Source organism: Gorilla gorilla, chromosome 7, assembly GCF_029281585.2.
Source record: "Gorilla gorilla gorilla isolate KB3781 chromosome 7, NHGRI_mGorGor1-v2.1_pri, whole genome shotgun sequence".
Taxonomy (NCBI): Eukaryota; Metazoa; Chordata; class Mammalia; order Primates; family Hominidae; genus Gorilla; species Gorilla gorilla.
The window spans coordinates 141,403,350-141,424,836 of record NC_073231.2 but is presented as its reverse complement, the minus strand read 5'-3'; the positions used below and the strand labels follow the sequence as shown (position 1 = coordinate 141,424,836).

The 21,487-nt window shown below is 38.6% G+C and overlaps 1 protein-coding gene across 9 annotated transcripts in view; it reads right to left on the bottom strand.

Moving 5' to 3' along the window:
• Positions 1-21,487, bottom strand: part of KHDRBS3 (KH RNA binding domain containing, signal transduction associated 3) — a 199,860-nt gene that overhangs the window by 66,243 nt on the left and 112,130 nt on the right. For 7 of the 9 annotated variants that reach the window (XR_002007132.4, XR_002007135.4, XR_002007136.4 and 4 more), the window contains exon 6: positions 8,354-8,549. The exons of the other annotated variants lie outside the window; for them this stretch is intronic. Coding sequence is in view for 3 of the 7 variants with exons in the window: in XM_004047562.5 (XP_004047610.1) it covers positions 8,354-8,549 (196 nt within the window). In the remaining 4 variants the exon portion in view is untranslated. The remainder of the gene's footprint in view (positions 1-8,353; positions 8,550-21,487) is intronic. 9 annotated transcript variants of the gene reach the window in all.

Below are 21,487 nucleotides of genomic sequence, written 5' to 3'. Positions count from 1 at the left end.
TGTACAGGTTTGTTACCTAAAAGCATATAGCCTAGGCGGTAGTGGGCTCTACCATCTAAGCTTGTCTAAGAACACTCTGTGGTGTTCACACAATGATGAAATCGCCTAATGATGCATTTCTCAGGATGTATCTTCTTTGTTAAGGGATACAGGACTGTATTTTGCCTCTCAGAATAATAATCTTTATATTAAATTGCATTGTCTTTCATACTTATTAGTTCACTAAGTGGATCATGTTATGTTTGCTAAAACTTGTTTAAGATACTCAATTTTATTTCACTAAGTGTGCTGAAAAGTATACATAACACATGGCATGACACAGAATTAGTTGGCATTGACAAAGGCCATGTTGTCCATCCTCCACATATCTACTTAGTATCTCCAAAATGTCAGGTTCTGTGAGACTGCGTATACTACGATAAAACAAAGACATAGTTCATTCCCTAAAGGATCCCACAGTCTACTGAGGACAAGGACAAGGACAAGTAAGTAAACACAGAGGTGGGTACAGTTTGTTAAAGGGACATGAAAGATGCTGCTAACTATGCTTGATTAGGTCCAGAAGGCTCCATGATCTAAGGCTATAAATAGTAAACAGAGTTGGCATGGACAAAATAAGAAAGCATATTCAAAGGGAGCCAAGAGCTCGGGAAAACAGTTTACAGTTCCTGCTATATTTAAGGGACTGCAATTGGGATAGACTGAATGCAAAATCACAGTCGGTTAGTCAACAGGAGGATGAAAGGTCTCAGGAAGGCCCTTAAACACAATGCAGAGGAGTCTCAACTTTATCCCGAAGAGACTAAGATCCTTCTAGAATTTTCAACTAGTTCTCTTCCTTATGGGGGGAGGTGGAGGGCAGTAGCATAACCGATGTTAGATATTAGAAAGTACACTGGAAGTAGTATGAAGAATACATTACTGAAGGAAAGGAATGAGCTGGAGCAAGACTACAAGCAAAGGTGCAACTGAGGAGGCTATGACAACCTCTGTCTGTTGTGCATCCATCCATCCAAACTACCAGTATTTATTGAGTGACTGCTATATGTTAGGTGCTGGGAATAAAATAGTGCACAAAAATAGCATCATAACAAAACCAACGGCAATGTAGATGAGCTTGAAATCAAACAGCTATTCATGAGGAACAAGTGAAAAGACTTGGTAGCTATTTGAATACAGAGAAGGAAGATGAAAGAATTAGAACTTGGGAGTCTGGTTATATGGTAGTGCCATTCATCTTAACAAGAAACTCTGGGGAAGAATGAGGCCCTTTGTGTTGGTCTATATCACAGCTTTCAAAGTGCTTATAGGGCATTCAGGGAGAGGGGACCGTGAACAGATGACACCAGAGTTAGAAATTTAGATTTGGTAGTTTTGATACTATGATATAGTAAGAAATGTATAGTTTGCTTGTCTTCCACAGCTCCTGGATCACAGCTCATAAAACCCCTGGAATTCTCTAAGTGATAAGAGCAATAAAAATGAAAGGAGGGCCTTTTGTTATTCATAACAAGCCCCTTTCCATCACAGAAGAGTTTACATCAATAAAATGACTTCCAGAAAGCCCCTAAGGATAGAGGAGAGGTGGCTGGCTGTCAAGGGAACCATCCCTGTGATTAAAGGGTTGAAACTTGCTGCCCCACCTTTGACCTCCAAGGAGGGGAGGGGGCTGGAGATTGAGTCAATCGCTAATGGCCAATTATTTAATCAATTATGCCTATGTAGTGATGCCTCCATTAAAAACTCCAGCTGAAGGGGTTTGGAGCGCCTGCAGGCTGGGTGAGGACACAGAGGTGCCGCGAGGGTGGCTGCCTGGAGAGGGCGTGGAATGCCCTCCCCAACACCTTGACCTATGCGTCTCTTCCATCTGACTGATCCTGACCTGTATCCTTTCATAACAAATTAGCAGTAGTAAGTACACTACTTTCCTGAGTTCTGAGCCGTTCTAACAAATTATCAAACATAAGAAAGGGGTTGTGGGAATCTCCAATTTCCATCCAAGTCTGATACAAGTTGTGGGTAACCTGGGCGCCCACCAGTTGCAATTGGCACCTCAAGTGGGACTAAGCCTTTAACTGTAGGGTCTGTGCTAAATCCTGGTAAATGGTGTCAGAATTAAACTGCAGGACACACAGTCGATGTCTGCAGAGAACGAACACGACCTATACATACAGTGCAAAAGTGACGTATTGAGAGCGGCACTAAAGAGGAAACAGTTTTTTTTTCAGTAGCTAATAACATGCAAGTGTTTAGGTGAAGTAATGGAAATGAAAAAGATCTTACAGAGATAATAGATAAAACTACCATACTGAGTGTTAGGGGGATGCTGATTTATTCAGATTGTGTGTTTTCTTTGCATGTTGACCCTAAAACAATTTATAAAAAATGGTTTCACTTTAGAAATTCATAAATTGGGCTCTGCCAGGACACATCAGGCATGCTTTCCTGTGTAATTACACCAGCATTTTAAATTATTAAAGTGCTCTCATTGAATGTGTACTGGGTTATCCTAATTAATTTGTCAGTTATTTAATTATTTGGACATAAATAATAAATCAATGTCATTTTGGAAAAAAGGTACTTCTTGTTCTCCAAAAAGAGATGAGGAGTTACTGTAATTATATCTAATTTTACTAAGTTAAAAGTAGAGCGGAAGGTCCCAAATTTATACTTAAATAACTGAAAAAACATCCACTATCTGTTTTCTTCATTTTGGAAAAAAGCTAACCACATTAAATTATCTTGTTTTGAGAGTTATTCTGAAAAGGAGAATTACTGAGAGATGGATTTGGTGTTACCAATGGCTAGCCTATCCTACTCAAATGGCTGTGTCATACGTACTCCCGTAATAATAATCACAAAGTCAAATAGATGTATTTGCTAACAGATGTTCATCTCAATGACACACACTCAGGGAATATTTTGTTACAGTGACTCCGATGAAGAACAGTTGGCTCAGATGACAGTATAAATGATCCAATATCTTCACCAACTCACCTTGAGAAATATCAGACGAATTTCAATAGGCACATTTTACAAGGAAATACCTGCGAATTGTCAAGTTTTCTCACTTTGGCTAATAGTACATTTTCTAAAATGGGCATAATATAAGTATTTAAAAAGAACTAGAACAGATACCGTTGACTAAATTTTTCTTGGGCCTAAAACTGTATCAGAATACTTGCAGTACATATAATCTGAAAATCACTGAGTATCTTTAAAGATTGAAATGCATACTTTCTGAAAAATGCAGCTATTGTGGCAGGATTTTAAAAAATAGAATTTTCCTCATTTTGTTTAAGTAAACCACTGATGTGATCTTTTTTCATCTTGTATTCTGGAAATAATGGCCTCAGATAGTAAATTTTAAATGAAAGTTGATGAAAAGTAAACTGAGTTGGTTTGATACAGCCAAACACATTGTATAGAAATCAAACCTTTATCACTGGATATATTCCAAGGAGATTTTTAAAAATTACGTTTCTGAGTTCCAAAGAAATGACAAGCCCTTTTCAGAGATACAGATGTTGAGAAATTCTTAAATGAAAGTGTTATTCTTATTTTTGCCAACAAATGTATTAGTAGCGCTTTGTTCATGTGTTCATTTTTTTTAATTCGAACATCATCCCTTTCTTCCTATTTCCATTCACCTACTTCGGGTAGCTTAAAACCAGGGAATTACTGAATCGCAAGGAACACAGAGGTTATTTAATTCAGTGTCCTATAATCCCTTTCATGGCATTTCTGATGAAGGGAACACGCAGCATCTGTTACACTTTCTCCAAAGATGAAGAGATTTTATTTATAACCTCAGCTAGTGGAACACTGTTTTTTTTTTTTGGTTTTGTTTTTTAAAGTACTGGTTTTTCAAGACAGAACATAGGCCTTGAACTTTGAATCCTGAATCTGCTCCTTCTTTACCAGTCCTGTGACTTTGGGCAAGGCACTTAACTTCCCTGACCTTAAATTCTCATTTGTACAGTAGAGATCATAGTAGGTGGTTATAAGGAAAACGTGACATATATCACAGTGCCTTGTAGAGAGCAGTTTCTCATCAAATATTACATCCTTCTTGAAAGTCCCTTTTTATACTGAGATGAGATTTACAGTAGGTTTTTCTGTTTCCTTCAGGAGCTAACAAAATTAATCTTATTCATTTGTAACCTGTGACTACCCGTCCAGTGCTAGAAGACAACAGTAACTTAGCAAAGTTATTTTCTCAAATACTATCATATTTCTTCCCATCACATGCTTTTACCAGTAACTTAGAAAAAATCAATGGTAATCTTCATCTGAACAATGTTATCAAGTCTCTGTATAGGGTTGTTCAGTCCAACGAACATTTACTAAGTGCTTACAATGTGCCAAAAACTGAGCTAGTAGCCAGAGATTAACCTAGAGATAAAGAATTTTTCCTTAGAAGTTAATAATCTTTTGAAAACTAGACATATTATGATTGTTCTACACAGCTATATGCTAAATACTACGTTACATATAAATTGCTATGTGAATAAAACTGAAAAATCACACAGAAGGCATCTGTGGTGGGTTCTCTGCAGGAGACAATTTTTAAAAACCATCTTGTGACCATTCATTCATTCATTCATTCAGTAAATATTTACTAAAGACCTACTATGTGCCAGACATTATATACTAGTTATTGGGAATAAAAAGGTGAAGTGTGGTGGGTGGGAGGAAGGCGAGGGAGGGGGAGAGTGCCTACCCTCATGGAATTTAGAATCTAATTTAAGATGTTCTAGTTCCATGTAATAATTTCAGTATATTCAAAGATGGCCAACTTTCCCATTTGATGCATGAATGAATAACCATTTATTTGTGTTACAAGCTCCTTGGTTTTCTAAATTGGGTATCTTATAATACACCCACCCTATCTAAAATCCAAGAAACAAAGAAACAATTTTTTTTTCTTTTTTTTTTTTTTTTGAGACGGAGTCTCGCTCTGGCACCCAGGCTCGGGTGCAGTGGGGCGATCACAGCTCACTGCAACCTCCACCTGCCGGGTTCAAGCAATTCTCCCACCTCGGCCTCCTAAGTAGGTGGGTTTACAGGTGCACACCACTACACCCGGCTAATTTTTGTATTTTTTTTTGGTAGAGATGAGGTTTCACCATGTTGGCCAGGCTGGTCTTGAACTCCTGACCTCAAGTGATGTGCCCACCTTGGCCTCTGAAAATGCTAGGATTACAAGTGTGAGCATTGTGCCGAGCCCAACATAAAAAAATTTTTTAAGAAGAATTTACTTCCCACTCCCCCTACCATGTTGCAAAACTAAGCATGATGGGTGAGTATTCTTTAGGTTTTCAAACAGTTGAGACCAATGGCCAAGGTCTGAAGTTATGCCAGAGGTTGCAAGCTGTATTAGAAAAGTTGGAAGTAGAAAACCGGGTCAGTGGAGGAAGATGAGGTCAAACGGCTATCTGCAAGGCAGTGCTACTGACGGCAAGCCACTGTAAGCAAGGTGAAGGGCTTTATCTACTCCTTATACCAAGTACCAGCAAAGTTTGTTATATACAGTGAAGCTTTTACTATACTGAAAAAGCCACTGAAGCTTTTACTATAACTGTGCCAAGGCAGCTCACAAAATGCTAGGCTAAATGAGGAAAATCTTTTCTCTTGACTAGTAATCTTAAAAGGCACTGCCAGGAATAATAGATGCTAAATTAAGTGGGAAAGCTATAACGTTTGTAATCTGAACCCTTCATGACGGTAATTCAACTCGGGGAAGGAGGTGCACTCATGATGGTATTTCTTTTCCTTTGGTGTCCCACTACACCACCCAAAGCACACCTGGAAAGCACACAGCTGTTTTATGTATGCAAGACTTGTATGAAGTTGATAAAATTGCAAATGCTGCATTCCAGCCAAATTAGAACACTGGCGGATATGGCTGTCAGTTATTTGAAGGCAACACTACCATGTGACAGAAAGAGCACTGGCTCTGTGTTGAAATCACAGCTGCAGTAACAGTCAGTGCCTGGAAGAGTGCCAGGCATGAGTGAGTGTGGGAATCAAACAATGAAGGTTGACTTTTTCCTTTAGAGCTCTTTTTTTTTTTTTTTTTTTTTTTGAGACGGAGTCTCGCTCTGTCACCCAGGCTGGAGTGCAGTGGCGCGATCTCGGCTCACTGCAAGCTCCGCCTCCCGGGTTCACGCCATTCTCCTGCCTCAGCCTCCCGAGTAGCTGGGACTACAGGCGCCCGCCGCCACGCCCGGCTAATTTTTTGTATTTTTAGTAGAGGCGGGGTTTCACCCTGTTAGCCAGGATGGTCTCGATCTCCTGACCTCGTGATCCGCCCGCCTCGGCCTCCCAAAGTGCTGGGATTACAGGCATGAGCCACCGCGCCCGGCCCTCCTTTAGAGCTCTTAAACCTTTGTCTGGTTCTGGAAAAACACAGGTAATCTTCTACAGGGCCATTATCCCATTATCCTTGGTAGCAGATGGAAAAGGGAGTAAATTAATCTTACAGAATACTTCTCAATTCAATTGTTTTAATGCCTTTCCTATCATTTACAAAAATAAAAAATAAATAAAACCAATCAAAAGTACAAGCAGCAAACCCAAATGTCTTGAATGTCTCTTGCTTTTGCTTTTCCTCCTTTGGACTCTAATAATTAGAGTATACATGCTGAGACAGACAACATGTGTGTCTGGCTCACATGGTAGAAATCCAATCTTTATTGAATGGAAAGATGAATACATGTAATGAAGGCAATAGTTCTTTCTGAAATAAGTGGATTATGAAGCCCAAAAAGTTAAATATCTTGCCTGATATTAAAATTTATGGTAAAATGGGGTATAGGATCCAGGTTTCCCACACAACCTGCCTGGCAATTTCTACTACATCATCCAACCACATCTGTATTAAATCTAAACCTAAGAAATCAATGTAAGCCAAAGTGGAAATGAACAGACACTGGGCCTACCTAAAAGGAATTTAAGATTTCCTCTCCTTTAGAGTCCCTGATACTTTCAGGAGACTCAGCATTTATGGAAGAGCTGAGGCATAATTATTATTGTCATCTGGTAAGAATATTAGGAAGTAGGAACACATCTAACTGTAACGAATTCAAAGAGAGGAACCACATCCTTCCTCAACTGAATAACAAACTTGTAAAACTATTACGGGATTTGTTAAAATATAATTCAGTGAGCTCCCAGTATGCACTCTCTCCCAAGTATAAAGAGATAAAAGCTATCCATTCCTGCCCTTCCAGAGGTTCACAAGCTAGGTGGGAGAGAGAAATGTAAGAACTGTAGTAATGCTCAACAGGTTAGCTATTACCGCCTCTACATTTCCCTAGCAATGGTTGACCTAAGTGTAGAAGGACACAAGGAGACAGTCAAATGAAACATAAGAACACCATTCTAGGCTGAGGAGGCAGTATAAACAAAGGTCTGGAAGACTAAGATGACACAGAATGTTCAGGGAATTACAAAAACTTAAATATGTCCAAGACAAAGACTTTGATCTTACCAGTGGCCACACAGATGAGGCTGAAGAGGTTGTCTGAGGCACAGGGGATTATTGCAACCTTCTAGAAACTATGCAAAGAGGCACAGAGCACCTAGCAAGAGATCTCTCCTAAAGTAAAACATGAAAACCTACTGATACTTGCATTTTATCATTGTTACTGCTTCCCTTTCATTGACAATGGTTCACATACACTTACTTTAACAATTTCAATTATTAATATGAATCACCTATCCATTGCTTCTTATTTTCTTCATTTATGGTAAATGAGGACATCAAAGAATTCCCTTCCCCCTCAACTTTCACGGTTATTATTCTCTCTTATGTTAAGTCAGTCTATGAATTATATCAAAGAATCACTGAATGATAAATGAAAAACCGATTTGCACTAATTGAAAATAGAGAACTTTTGTTTTCTCTACTGAAAAGAATTTCCACTAAGAATCCATACTCAGCAGAGTAGCTTAAAAGGAAACAGTTAAGGCTGAAACCATCTTGGTATACGCAGGCAATTATTTTTTAAATGACTGAAGTATTCAGGAGTGAAATATGCAAGAATGTTACATTAAATTCCTGTAAGGGCTTGAAAATATGTCTCCTGAACCTTAGTCTTACACCTCCCCACCACCCAAACTCCTCTTCCATACCTTAGATTTAAACTATTTGATGAAAAAGATCAGGCCATTTTTATACCTCTAGTATTAAGTACTTCTTTAGCACTCAATAAATATTTGCTGAAACAAAGTAGAATACTCAAGAACCAAAACAAGGTGAGGAAGCATACGTGGGTACAATATCCAGTGCTAAGTCTGGATTAAGTCAATCTGATGAACAAGGCTGTTGTCTGACACCTTCACTTACATATTCTCCATAAGTCTCTTGTGTCGGGGGTGGCGGTGGAGGTCTGTACCCAGTTGGGGGGACTCCTCTTGCTCTGGGAGTGAGAAGTCCTCTTCCCCGACTCACTGGCCCTCGGGTGGACAGGACTCCTCTGGGAGTTGGTGTCCCTCGTGGTACTACAACTCCAACTGGCCGGGCTGTAACTCCTCCCCTTCCCCTGTAACCAAGAGGGTCAAATTAGCAATATCTATCATAGTCTCTAACATTCTGTTATTCACATATATTTATACCTCAGAAACAAAATCAATGTTCTATATTTTTGTAAAAAGGAAGAAGGAAGTCACAAGCAAAGAACGAAAGCAAACACAAAACAGGTGTCTGCCAAAAGGAAATTAAGGCATTTAGGCAGTTCGTCTAGCAACAATATAGAAGTCTGGAGTTAATCTCTGGTCGATACACAGAGTAGGAAACTGTGATATTAGGAGAAACCACATGCACCCAAGACTTCTATATAATGCCATGCCAGGATTACACCCAAACTTCACTCCCACACTATGAGGTGTGTCTTTTCTTGCTTATCTCAGGACAAGGAAACTGAGGCTCAGAGAGATTTTAAAACTGTCTCAGAACAGCTGTGAGCAAAGCCAGAGGCCAAAATATATGCCAAAATTCCACCAGAGAGACAATAAAATGTACTTTCCTGAATAATGTGTCAACCACATGGTAATAAAACAACATTCTTAGGTTAAGTAAACACAGGCATTTTCTGAGGTAGAATTCAACATATTTATGTATTTCTAATGTAAATCATAAGACTTCAAGTCAGGAAGGAAGGAGATGGCTCTATCAAGAATGGCTCCACAGAAGCAAAAACCTGAGAAAACATAAGGACAGAAAAGTGTGGCTATCCCAGAGAATACAGACACAGCATGATGACCTCATCTGGACAAGGCCCTCCAGGAAGAACTGCAGCTGGCAGGCTGGCTGCCTACAGATCAGCTTCCTCCTTCTTCAGTGTGTCTGGGATAGCAAATATGCAGCTAAAGACTCATTTTCCAAAAATAGCAAATTATCAATACCCAAAGCTGGACTTTGAAAAGACTGATGAAATTGATAAACCTCTAGACAGGCTAAAGAGAAAAAAAAAGCCCAAACACCAATATCAGAAATGAAGAGGGTTTTGGCTGGGTGTGATGGCTCAGGCCTGTAATCCCAGCACTTTGGGAGGCCAAGGCAGGTGGATCACCTGAGGCCAAGAGTTCAAGACCAGCCTGGTCAACATGGCAAAACTCCATCTCTACTAAAAATACAAAAATTAGCTGGGCACAGTGGTGTGTGCCTATAGTCCCAGCTACTTGGGAGGCTGAGCAACAACAATCACTTGAACCCAAGAGGCTGAGGTTGCAGTGAGCCAGGATCACACCACTGCACTCCAGCCTGGGTGACAGAGTGACTCTGTCTCAGAAAAAAAAAAAAAAAAAAAAAAGAGAGAGAGAGGGAAGAAGAGGATTTCATTATTTTTGACCTCAAGGACATTTAAGAATAATGAAGAAATACTATGAACAACTCCAAGCTCACACATTTTTTAACTTACATGAATGTGACTGATTCTGATTCATAATGACCAACACAAAGAGAATTAAATAATCTGAATGGGCTTATGTCTATTAAATAAATTTAATCAATAGTTAATGATCTTCCAAAAAAGAAAGCATCAACTCCATATGGTTTCAATGAATTTTATCAAACATTAAAGAATGAAATGATACCAGTTCTCTATAATCTTGTCCAAAAAATAAAAGCAGAGGGAACACTTCCTAACCCAATCTGTGGGGCTGGACATTGGAAGTGTCTCGTTCAAAGTAATTCTACATTACTCGTCAGAGGCTGGGGCCTGGGCCAGCCAGGGAGGCCAGAGGTGACTGTCCCCCGCCTATTCTTGAGCACTGGTTGGGACCTGACAAAGGAAGTATCTCTCAAAATACTAAATCACCCTCAGAGGCTACAACTGGCCAGAGATGGGGAGGAAAAGCATTAACAGGTGCCAGATTTGTGACCAGCCCAACTGCTCTGTGACCTCCTTAGAATGAGATGTGGTCTGAGGGGGAACAAGAACAAGGCCTCCTCATAACCAATGTGGATAAAGACAGTCTAAAGTGAAGAACTAGAAATCAGCATCTCTCATGAACACAGGTACAAAAATCCTCAAAACTATTAGCAAACTCCATTCCATAATGTGCTAAAAGAATTATATACACCATAACCAAGTAGGATTTATTCCAGGTACATAAGGTTGATTTAATATTAGAAAATCAATGTAATCCACCACATCAACAAGGCCAAAGTAGGAAAATCATGTGATCATATAAATAGAGCAGAAAAAGCATGCGGCCAATGGCGACATTCATTCATAACAACTTTCAGTAAATTTCCTCAAGTTGAAAAAGAACATCGGGCAGGAGTGGTGGCTCACACCTGTAATCCCAGAACTTTGTGAGGCCAACACGGGTGAATCACTTGAGATCAGGAGTTCCAAACCAGCATGGCCAACATGGTGAAACCCCGTCTCTAATGAAAAAAGACAAAAATTAGCCAGGCGTGGTGATACATGCCTGTAATGCCAGCTACTCAGGCTGAGGCATGAGAATTACTTGAACCTGGGAGGCAGAGGTTGCAGTGAGCCTAGATGGTGCCACCTAGATGCACTCCAGCCTGGGTGACAGAGCGAGACTCTGTCTCAAGAAAAGAAAGAACATGTACAGCAAACCTGCAACATATTGAATTGTGAGCAACTGAATGCTTTCCCCTTAAGATTGGGAACAAGGCAAGGATGTCTACTCTCACAACTACTATTCAACACTATGCTAGAAGTCCCACCTACTTCAATAGGACAAGAAAAGTAAATAAAACTCATACAGATTTTGAAGAAAAAAGTAAAACTTCCTTTGTTCACAGGAGACATCACTGGCAATGTAAAAAAATCCCCCAAAATAGTCCCCAAAACCCCTCAAACCCTACACATACTCCTATAGCTAATAAGCTAGTAAAACAAGGTAATAAAAGGTCACCAGTCAAATGCTTTCCTACATACCAGCAATAAATAATTGGAGTTTTAAGAACAAAAAACATTTACTGAAGCCAAAAAAAATTGCATGTTTTGGTACAAATTTAACAAAATATGTACAGTATTCCTATGTAGAAAACCACAAAACTCTGATGGAAGAACTCAAAGGAGAAACATCCATGTTCATGGTCATAACATTGTTAAGACTCCAGTTCTTCCCAACTAATCTACAGATTCAATGCAATCCTAATCAAAATCTCAGCAAGTGATATATTTTTAGACACTGACAAACATTTTCTAAAGTACACATGGAAAGGCAAAAGACCCAGGACAGACAACACAATACTGACAAGAAGAACAATGTTAGAAGACTCATAATATATAATTTCAAGACTTATTATAAAGCTACAATCAAGACAGATCAATGGAACAAAATACAGAGCCCAGAAACTGACCCTCAGAAATACAGTCAACTGATTACTGACAAAGGAGCAAAGACAATTCAATGGAAAATAATGTTTTTTTCAACAAATGGTATAGGAACAAGTGAATATCAATAAGCTAAAAAAAAAAGTAGACACCTAGACACAGACATCTTTCACAAAAATCAACTCAAAATGTATCTTAAAACCAAATATGAAACATAAAACTTAGAGAAGAAAGCACAGAAGAAAATCTGTATTATATTAGTTTGGTGATGAGTTTTTAGATACAGTATCAAAAAAGTCCTTGAAAGAAAAATTGGTAAGTTCTACTTTGTTAAAATTATAGACTTCGGCTTTGTGTAGGACACTATTAAGAGATAAAGAGACAAGCCACAGAAAGGAAGAAAATATTTGGGAAACACGTTAGCTGATAAAGGATTTGTATCCAAAACACAGAAAAAACTTTTATAACTCAACAATAAGAAAGCAAATGACCCATTTAAAAAGCAGGCAAAATACTTGAACAGACAACTCACCAAAGAAGATCTACAGATGGCAAATAACCAAATAAAGATGTTCAACATCATTTGTCACTAGGGAATTCAAACCAAAACAAAAGTGAGATACCACTTCTCACTTATTAAAATGACTAAAATAAATAACTGAATATACCAATTGTTGGTGAGGATATGAAAAACATAAACTCTCATTCCTGCCTGGAATGCAACATAGTATATACAGCCACTTAGACAGTTTGGCAATTTCTTGCAAAGCTAAACATAGCCTTATTATACAATCTAGCAGTTGTATTCTTAGGTTTTTACCCAATGGTTCTGAAAACTTATGCCTACATAAAAACTTTCACATAAATGTTTATAGCAGCTTTATTCATAGCAACCAAGATGCCCTTCGATAGATGAACAGATAAGCAAACTGGGTTACAGGCATACAGTAGAAAATGATTCAGCAGTAGCAAGAAATGAGCTAACAATCCACAAAAACTAGGAATAAACCTTAAATGCACATTTCTAAGTGAAAGAAGCCACTCTGGAAAGGCTACATACCGTATGCTTTCAACTGTATGACATACTGAAAATACTAAAACTAGAGAGATGATAAAAAAAAAAAATCAGTAGTTAACACAGTTTAAGGGGTGGAGAGAAGGTTGAATAACTATAGCTTAGGGTGATAAAACTATTCTGTATGATACCAAAATGACGGTGAATACATGACACAAAGCACTTGTCAAAACCCAAACAACTTCACGGCACAGAGAGTGAATTTTCATGTTTGCACACTAAAAACCACAATATTATTGAGGAAGTAGGAGACTCTCAGGATGCAATGCTGAATGTGAACAAACATTTTAACTAGGTTAAAGCATATGAAAACAATTTTATTGAAGGGATTGGAGAAAAGTAAACTTAGAAATGAGAGAAGTCTGTTAGACTAAAGGGAAAAAAAACCCCATAAATAAGCACTGTTCTAGTGGATGAAGTTACTTTCTACAGGAAGAAGTGTAAGTACAGGTTAACCATTCTGATGTCACTGTACATGTATCCTGGAACTCAACAATTAAATAAAAGAATGGTGGGAGCCAGTTTCTCACGGTGGAGTGGAGTAATAAGCAAAGGGAAGAGGCTATAATGGTCAATGTGGGGACAGATTAAAATCAGAGACATCATTATGAACTCATGTTTAGTTTAATATATTTACAGATGGTTAAATATGCATAAATATGTGTATATACATAGGTTAGTACATACACATATATGTCCATTCTATGTCAGCTGAGAAAGCGCAGACTTCAGCATATCCCAGAAACAACAAGCAGGGCCAGCAGCCTGATCTTGGTTTCTAATACCATACTCCAATAAATGGAAAATGAGCTTCTTGGAGAAATGATTGATTTTAGGACGGGAAGTAGAAATATCTAAGACTAGTCTGGAGCAATGTGTAGTGCCAGAAAGTAAGAAAGTGTTAAAAAAAAAAAAACCCTCAAATTATGTTTGAATTAAACCCTCAAATTATGAGCATGTGTCAAAGCCAACTGAAAGAACTCGCAATGGCCAAAGCTGAGACAATCTGAGCAAGAAAAGACAGTGGTACCAAATTGTAACACAATGTATAAAATTAATATCCATGAGTCCACACTGATAGAAATGACTGAATCAATCAATCAATAGATAAATAGAGGAGAAGGCACAAATCTTCCAGATAATTTTTGTAGATATTCCACCTAGGGGAAGTGAACAGTAATTCCCCACTTCTTAATCAGGGGTTCCCCATAGTGACTTCCTTTTAAAGGATATCGTAAGAAAAGAAAGAAAAATGAGGAATTCGACAGTGGAGAAACTTGACAAGTATGACCTCAGCTATGTTATCAAGGTAACATGAGCATAAGTCATGTGGACAGTACGTATACTTGATATGATGTGGCAAACATGGCATTTTACCTCTGTGGTTTTAGTTCCCCAAACTCATAAGCCCAGGTTAATGATGAAAACAAATCTGACAAATCCCATTTGAGAAACATCTTAAAAAAAACCTGATTAGTACTCCTCAAAACTGTTAAGATCATCAAAACAAACAAGTCTAAGAAACTGTCACAGCCAAGAGCAGCCTAAGGAGACAGGACAACTCAACGTCATGTTGTATTCCAGGGATTCTGGAACAGAAAAAGGACACTAGGTAAAAACTAAGGAAACCTGAAATGGACTTTAGTTAATACTGTACCAGTATTGTCAATAATAGTTAGCAATGTGTCAATATTGGCTCATAAACTGAAATAAGTGAGCCATGCTAATGTAAGATGTTAATAATAGAGAAAAACCACATGCAGGATATACGAAAACTCTCTGTACTATTTTCACAATCTTTCTGTAAAGCCACAACTGTTCTAAAATACTAAGTACATTAAAAAAAAATCTCAATTTTGCAGCTTTCTTGCGGCTATGGTGGCCTGTGATCCAATACTGGCCAATAGGATATTAATTAGCACTGACTGCGATTTATGGGAAACTCTTTAAAATTACATAGTTGGCATTATCTTTTCCCTTTCACTCTTTTCTTCTTCCTGCATAGGATGCAGACATGTTTGTAAGGGCAGCAGGCTTGAAGGAAAAAGTGAAAGGCTAAGAAAAGCGTAGCCATAAGCTCTGTGGAGCTGGGGAAGGACAGTGTGGCACCGCTGTGCAGGTTTTAAGTGGGGAGCCACAGTGAGCCACAAGCTCTATGGAGCTGGGGAAGGACAGAGTGGCATTGCTGTACAGGTTTTAAGTGGGGAGCCGCAATGAGCCACAGGCTCCATGGAGCTGGGGAAGGACAGTGTGGCATCGCTGTACAGGTTTTAAGTGGGGAAGGAGAAGGACGTAATATTTCTACTGGGTTAAGCCACTACAGGTGCATATTTGGTATTAGCAGTTGAACCTAATCCTAATATGTCTAATGCAGTAAAAAGAAAAAAATAACACTTTTTCGTCATCTCACCCTCAGGTAAACCTTTAATGACTATTGTAAATTAGGCTTTTTCTTTAAAATCCTAGACCATAACAATTGGTACAGTAAAAATAGTTGTCATGAGCAAAAACATTGGAATCAGATCTGGATTCAATTCTTCATGTACTTACTAGCTTAACATCTACCTGCCAGTTAGCACTGAAACTAATCAAGAGTCTGAACTGTCCAGGTCAGTTTCCTCAACTATGAAATGAGGCTAAACATAGAGCCCACTTTTGTGTTATTAGGAGAGAAACATGAGACAGTGCACGTGAAGTGTTTAGAATTTTTACTGACTCAATAAAAATCAACAGTTTATTTAAACTTCAATCACTCTGAACGGTGATGATGATATAATTTCTGTAGTGTCTTACTCATCTTTGTATATCTCCAGTATATATATCTAGAGAAATCTTTAACATGATTAAAGAGTAGTTTGTAGCTATAGTGCACCTAACTCCTTTCTGACGTTTTCATTAGTTAGTCTATATTTAAACTAATTAATGCTTCCTGTTTTCCTTATCCAATATCCATGATTGCCATCCAAGGTACTTTATGAATTACAAAATATTCAATATGCTTCTTGAATATATAAATGTATGCCTTTCATCAAATTGAAAGACATACATTTATATATTCAAGAAGCTCACACTTCTCTTCCACGATCATTGACATTGTTGGTTATGCCCCACTCGTGTATGAAATCACACTAAGGTATTTTTATCTGCTATGGAATTTTAGACAAGTCATTTGATATATATCTAGTTGTTCTGGACACTTATCTATAAAAGATATTTTGAAAATTAGTTTTTTAGGTGCTGAAATTCCACAGGAGTGGTATTAAGCAGCAATAGCATTAACAATGCTTTAGATGACACTGGTGGAAGAAAGGCATGATGGAGGTGACGTGCTAACATGATGGAGGTGACGTGCTAACATGATGGAGGTGACGTGCTAACACAAGAATCCTGTCTTATCGCAAAGTTTTCACTGAGTGCTACAAATAACATTCAGGGCAAGGCTGAACAGCTGGATTGATAACATGGGGATGAGAAGAGAAAAAGCATCTATTAGTGAGAACTTGATAATCAATGACACTTTTTTTAAAAACAGAAAAGCAGATCCAAATTGACAGGAATAGGGTACCACAAACTGAGTGTAACAGAAGAGCAAAAAGATAACACATCTGCATAGAGTTTTGAAAGCAGATTAATGGATGGTCTACAATGCAATAATTCTTTCTTTTTGGGTTTTTCAGCAGGGTGACACGGTTTCTGGTCTTGAAACTCAGATATGAAAAAAATCCAGGAAGGCTTTTGTAGTGAGCTGCCATGGGAAGAATGCTTTGAATGAACAAATACCAAACAAAAACAAAAACAAAAAAACAGTCACTCAGAAATGAATTATTTAGTTTACAGACTAATACAAAGTTTTAAGATGTAATGAAAAAGCATACACTTTGGGTTCCAACACATTAATACTCAAATGCAGTTCTGTCATTTGATCTTTAAGCCTCAGTTTTCCTATCTGTAAACTGGGGTTAATAAATCCTATGGCAGAATAGCTGCGATGTGTACACCCTGGGTATGTAAAGTGCATAGCCTAAAACAGGCATGTAGTAAGTGGTAATTAGTACACAGACTTCTGCTTCTACTCTGTCCTGATACTTTCCTTTTGGCTGTTTAGTGAAAGATGAGGGAAGGAGACAGAAAGTACAACTCATGTCAGTTCTCATTTTACACATTTAGCAACAGCAATGTGATCTGATAAGAGTTTGTAAACACATACTAAATTTTTTGGCTTTTGTCTATAAATTTTATGAGAAGCAGCCAAGTACAGCAGGTAGAACAATGAATTCAGTGGCAGATGCCCTGACTGCTTAAGCGAGCTCCAGCATTGCTAACTTGGTGACCTGGGAAAATACAGCTGACTCCAGTTCACTCAGATGCAGCAGGACCCATGCTGACTACAGAGTGGGGCCTGCAAGATCTAGTGACAGGGCCTTAGTCTTCTATCAGGGGTCACAGTGAGAAAAACCTTCCCAGAGATCCATTTGAGGTCTGTGTCCTGATGCAATAAGCACCTGAGGGGTAACTGTATCTTTCCTATAACATTCCTAATACATTTGACAATCTTGCTTCATTTCTGTGAGAGAGCTTTTCTGAGAATAAACTTTAATCATTCTAAGAGTGTTTTCCTTGCCTAAGGTTGCTATGCAAATAAGAAGGCTGACAAAAGGAAAAGGCGAAACAGCCTACAGTTATAGTCTCTTACAACACAGGGAAGAAACTGTCAGAGCTGATGAAGACTAAAACTTTTGAAGAGATGACTTTGGCAGCTCTTACTCTGAGCAACTCTAGAGACCACCCGAAACGTGGTTCTAGGGCAGCACATCTCACGCGTTCATGCGCATCCACATCGCCTGAGGACCTTGTTTTAGGCCAGAGTGGGGTTTACATTCTGCTTTTCTAACAGGCCCTCAAGCGCTGCTGCTGGTCTGCAAACCATCTTTTGATGAGCTGAGTCTTAGATCCAGAGGTTGTAGCCCTTTTATGAAGCAGGTTATTGGTTATTTCTTTTCTTTATTCTGTGTTTCATCCAATCTTCAATGCAATTAAAAAAAAAAACTAATTGAGCAACTGCTTCCTTATCCTACATTGTATAGAGTATAAAAGAAATCCAAGGCACTTTACAAGATACAATTTAACAAGTTACAAACTGGTTCCTGGTAAAATTATTGACAAATAAGACAGTGTATAAGGAAGTACATTCTTAAGTGCAAGAGAGTTATTTTTCTTCTCTTTGCACCCAGCGAAGTCTCTGATAACAGAGAGCTCCTTATTTATTTTGAAGCCTGTATCACCCACTGTCTTCCAATTCTGATTTTTAGCATGCTTTTACTTTTTTCCTTCATTTAAAAACAAAAATCTTTCTCTGTCATTTCTAACTATCAGCTCTACTGCCTTTTGGAACTATGCAGCAAAAAATTCCTTCCTCTCTGGAAACAATGATCCATTTGATAATAGATAAGTTTAAGACAGAGAAGTAATTTGCCTACGGTCCTCTGTTGAGGGGCTGATCAAGTATTTGTGCTACAGGAATTCAGTTTTTAGTATCGAATTATTTTGAGTAATCAAAAAAGGAATCACAGCACAGTTTGATTCCTTGAAAAGGAAATTTTAAAAATTAAGTAGGATTTGGAAGTGTGTGCTTATCTTTCTATCTCCATTTTGTGGGGAAAAGCAAGAGAGATCAGATTGTTGCTGTGTCTGTATAGAAAGAAGTAGACATAGGAGACTCCATTTTGTTCTGTACTAAGAAAAATTCCTCTGCCTTGAGATTCTGTTAATCTATAACCTTACCCCCAACCCCCTGCTCTCTGAAACATGTGCTGTATCAACTCAGAGTTAAATGGATTAAGGGCGGTGCAAGATGTGCTTTGTTAAACAGATGCTTGAAGGCAGCATGCTCCTTAAGAGTCATCACCACTCCCTAATCTCAAGTACCCAGGGACACAAAAACTGCGGAAGGCCGCAGGGACCTCTGCCTAGGAAAGCCAGGTATTGTCCAAGGTTTCTCCCCATGTGATAGTCTGAAATATGGCCTCGTGGGAAGGGAAAGACCTGACCGTCCCCCAGCCCGACACCCGTAAAGGGTCTGTGCTGAGGAGGATTAGTATAAGAGGAAGGCATGCCTCTTGCAGTTGAGACAAGAGGAAGGCATCTGTCTCCTGCCTGTCCCTGGGCAATGGAATGTCTCGGTATAAAACCCGATTGTATGCTCCATCTACTGAGATAGGGAAAAACCGCCTTAGGGCTGGAGGTGGGACCTGCGGGCAGCAATACTGCTTTGTAAAGCATTGAGATGTTTATGTGTATGCATATCTAAAAGCACAGCACTTAATCCTTTACATTGTCTATGATGCAAAGACCTTTGTTCACGTGTTTGTCTGCTGACCCTCTCCCGACTATTGTCTTGTGACCCTGACACAACCCCCTTTTCAAGAAGCACCCACGAATGATCAATAAATACTACGGGAACTCAGAGGCTGGCGGGATCCTCCATATGCTGAACGCTGGTTCCCTGGGTCCCCTTATTTCTTTCTCTATACTTTGTCTCTGTGTCTTTTTCTTTCCTAAGTCTCTCGTTCCACCTTACGAGAAAGACCCACAGGTGTGTAGGGGCAACCCACCCCTACACATTTTATTGAAGACAGAACTATGGCTTAGAGAGAAGTAACCCCAAGCTCCCCAAGGCCACACAGTGAGTAAGAGTTAGGGGTGACTCTGGAAACTCTGGCTTCCCCAGTGCCAGAGTTCCCCCACTCTAATCCCCAGCCTCGAACGCCCTGCTTCTTTTCTGCCTCCAAGTCTTTGCACCCTTAACTGGGATGACTTCCCGCCAGCACTATCCCATCTGATTTCTTCTGTTTGTTCATATCTGCTCTCCCCCTGCGGAATTACTTGCATGGTCATTTGTATTTTCATGGCACTCTTTTCTTCATGTCTCTTCTCCTTTATTTATAACCACTCTGTAATAGTTGTTTGTCTCTGATTTTCCCCTTTTAAACTCTAGACTTACTCAGGTAAATACAATGACTTCCTCATTGCTGAACTTCAATTCTTATCACAAAAGGGATTTAAGGAAAATCTGTGATACTAATGACCTAGCTTCAGAAACAGATGACTTTCAAAGAGGTTTTGAGTAAAACTATTACAAGTTCTGAAAAACCGAAGTGTGGTAGGGAAGAGAGAGCCACGGTACATAAACATACTCACGATTCCTTTTGCCCTAAACTGTCTTAGCTTATTAGTGGATCTTGTTTAAACTTTAGGAAAAAATAAGTTGGCAACCCAGGTGTCAAGCTTCCTCCCGTTGGTGATGTCTACAGCAGGCGCAGAACATTTCTCCAGCTTTATGTTGCATGGGACATGTAAAAGTGCTGGCTGAGCTGTAACTGAGAGAATCTGTGCCTAGTTGCATTTCTTGTCTGTTCATCCCTGGCTAGCATTTCAACTACAAGTTCTTGTCAGAAGTTACCCAATTTGTAACACTATTTGCCTCTGTTATTGTCTTCTCAAAGCCTATGCAAGTGATTTTAAAAGAAACCAAAGATTTTCCGCTTTTTGTCTCCCCTTCATCAGCTCCAGTGTGGTTGCTCATTAACACACCATCAGAAAGTGCTTTAATAAAAAGTAATTGAATACTGAAGGCTGATTTCAGTAGAAGGAATTCGGTGGACCTTACAGCAAGAAACAGCACAGAAACTCATTTCCATGGTAAGTCGTCCAGTTTTCTGCCTGAGATGTGGGGTACTCATGCCAGGTAACAAGCCTAGCTGGGATTAAATACACAGACTACCCAGTAGGCACAGAGTTGGAAGGAAGGAGAAGAGGGTGACTGGATGGGAGAATGGCCTGAGCAGGTAAACCCGGTAGAGAAACAAGCAATTTAAATAACATCCCAATGGAGTGTTCTTTTATTTAAAATTTCTATAATTTTATCCAGTTAGGAAATATATTACCATTTTCCTATATCTACCCTTTCCTTAATAAAAAAAGGACTTTTTAATATTGATTGGTACATTAATATAAATCATACCATATTCTGGTAAAACATTTATGGCCCTAATATTAACTATTCAGTTTTCCTAATAAAATTTCTCATAACTTCATACACTATAGAAGGAAAGTACATCATTTGCAGTTATGAAGATAATCTTTAGCATCTATAATATTCTTAATCAATTTTAAAGATAATATCTTGTAACATTTCTATTCAGTATGTAACACTTTGGTGTTTATGCCTCTAAAAATAAAGATTTTTTTTAAATGGAAGGCTTTAAACATTCCAAATGGCAGTGGAGTTAAGGACATTTATTTTTATATTATCAAATTAACACAATATTAAATTCCTAAAATGTGTATGCATAAAAGAAAGTCTTGCCAAAATAAGTGCATTCTGCCTTCTAGTCTACATATATAGAGATATAAATTCATAATCAACAGATACAGAATTGCCCCGTAAGGCTGGCTTATAAGAATCACAGATAATTAAAGATTATAGACAAAAACTATCTTTTTTAATAAAGTAAGAGGCAGAGAGGTTTTTTTTTTTTTTTTTTTCTTTCTTCTTAAAAAATTGTATGGAATTGGGTTTGGTGTTAGG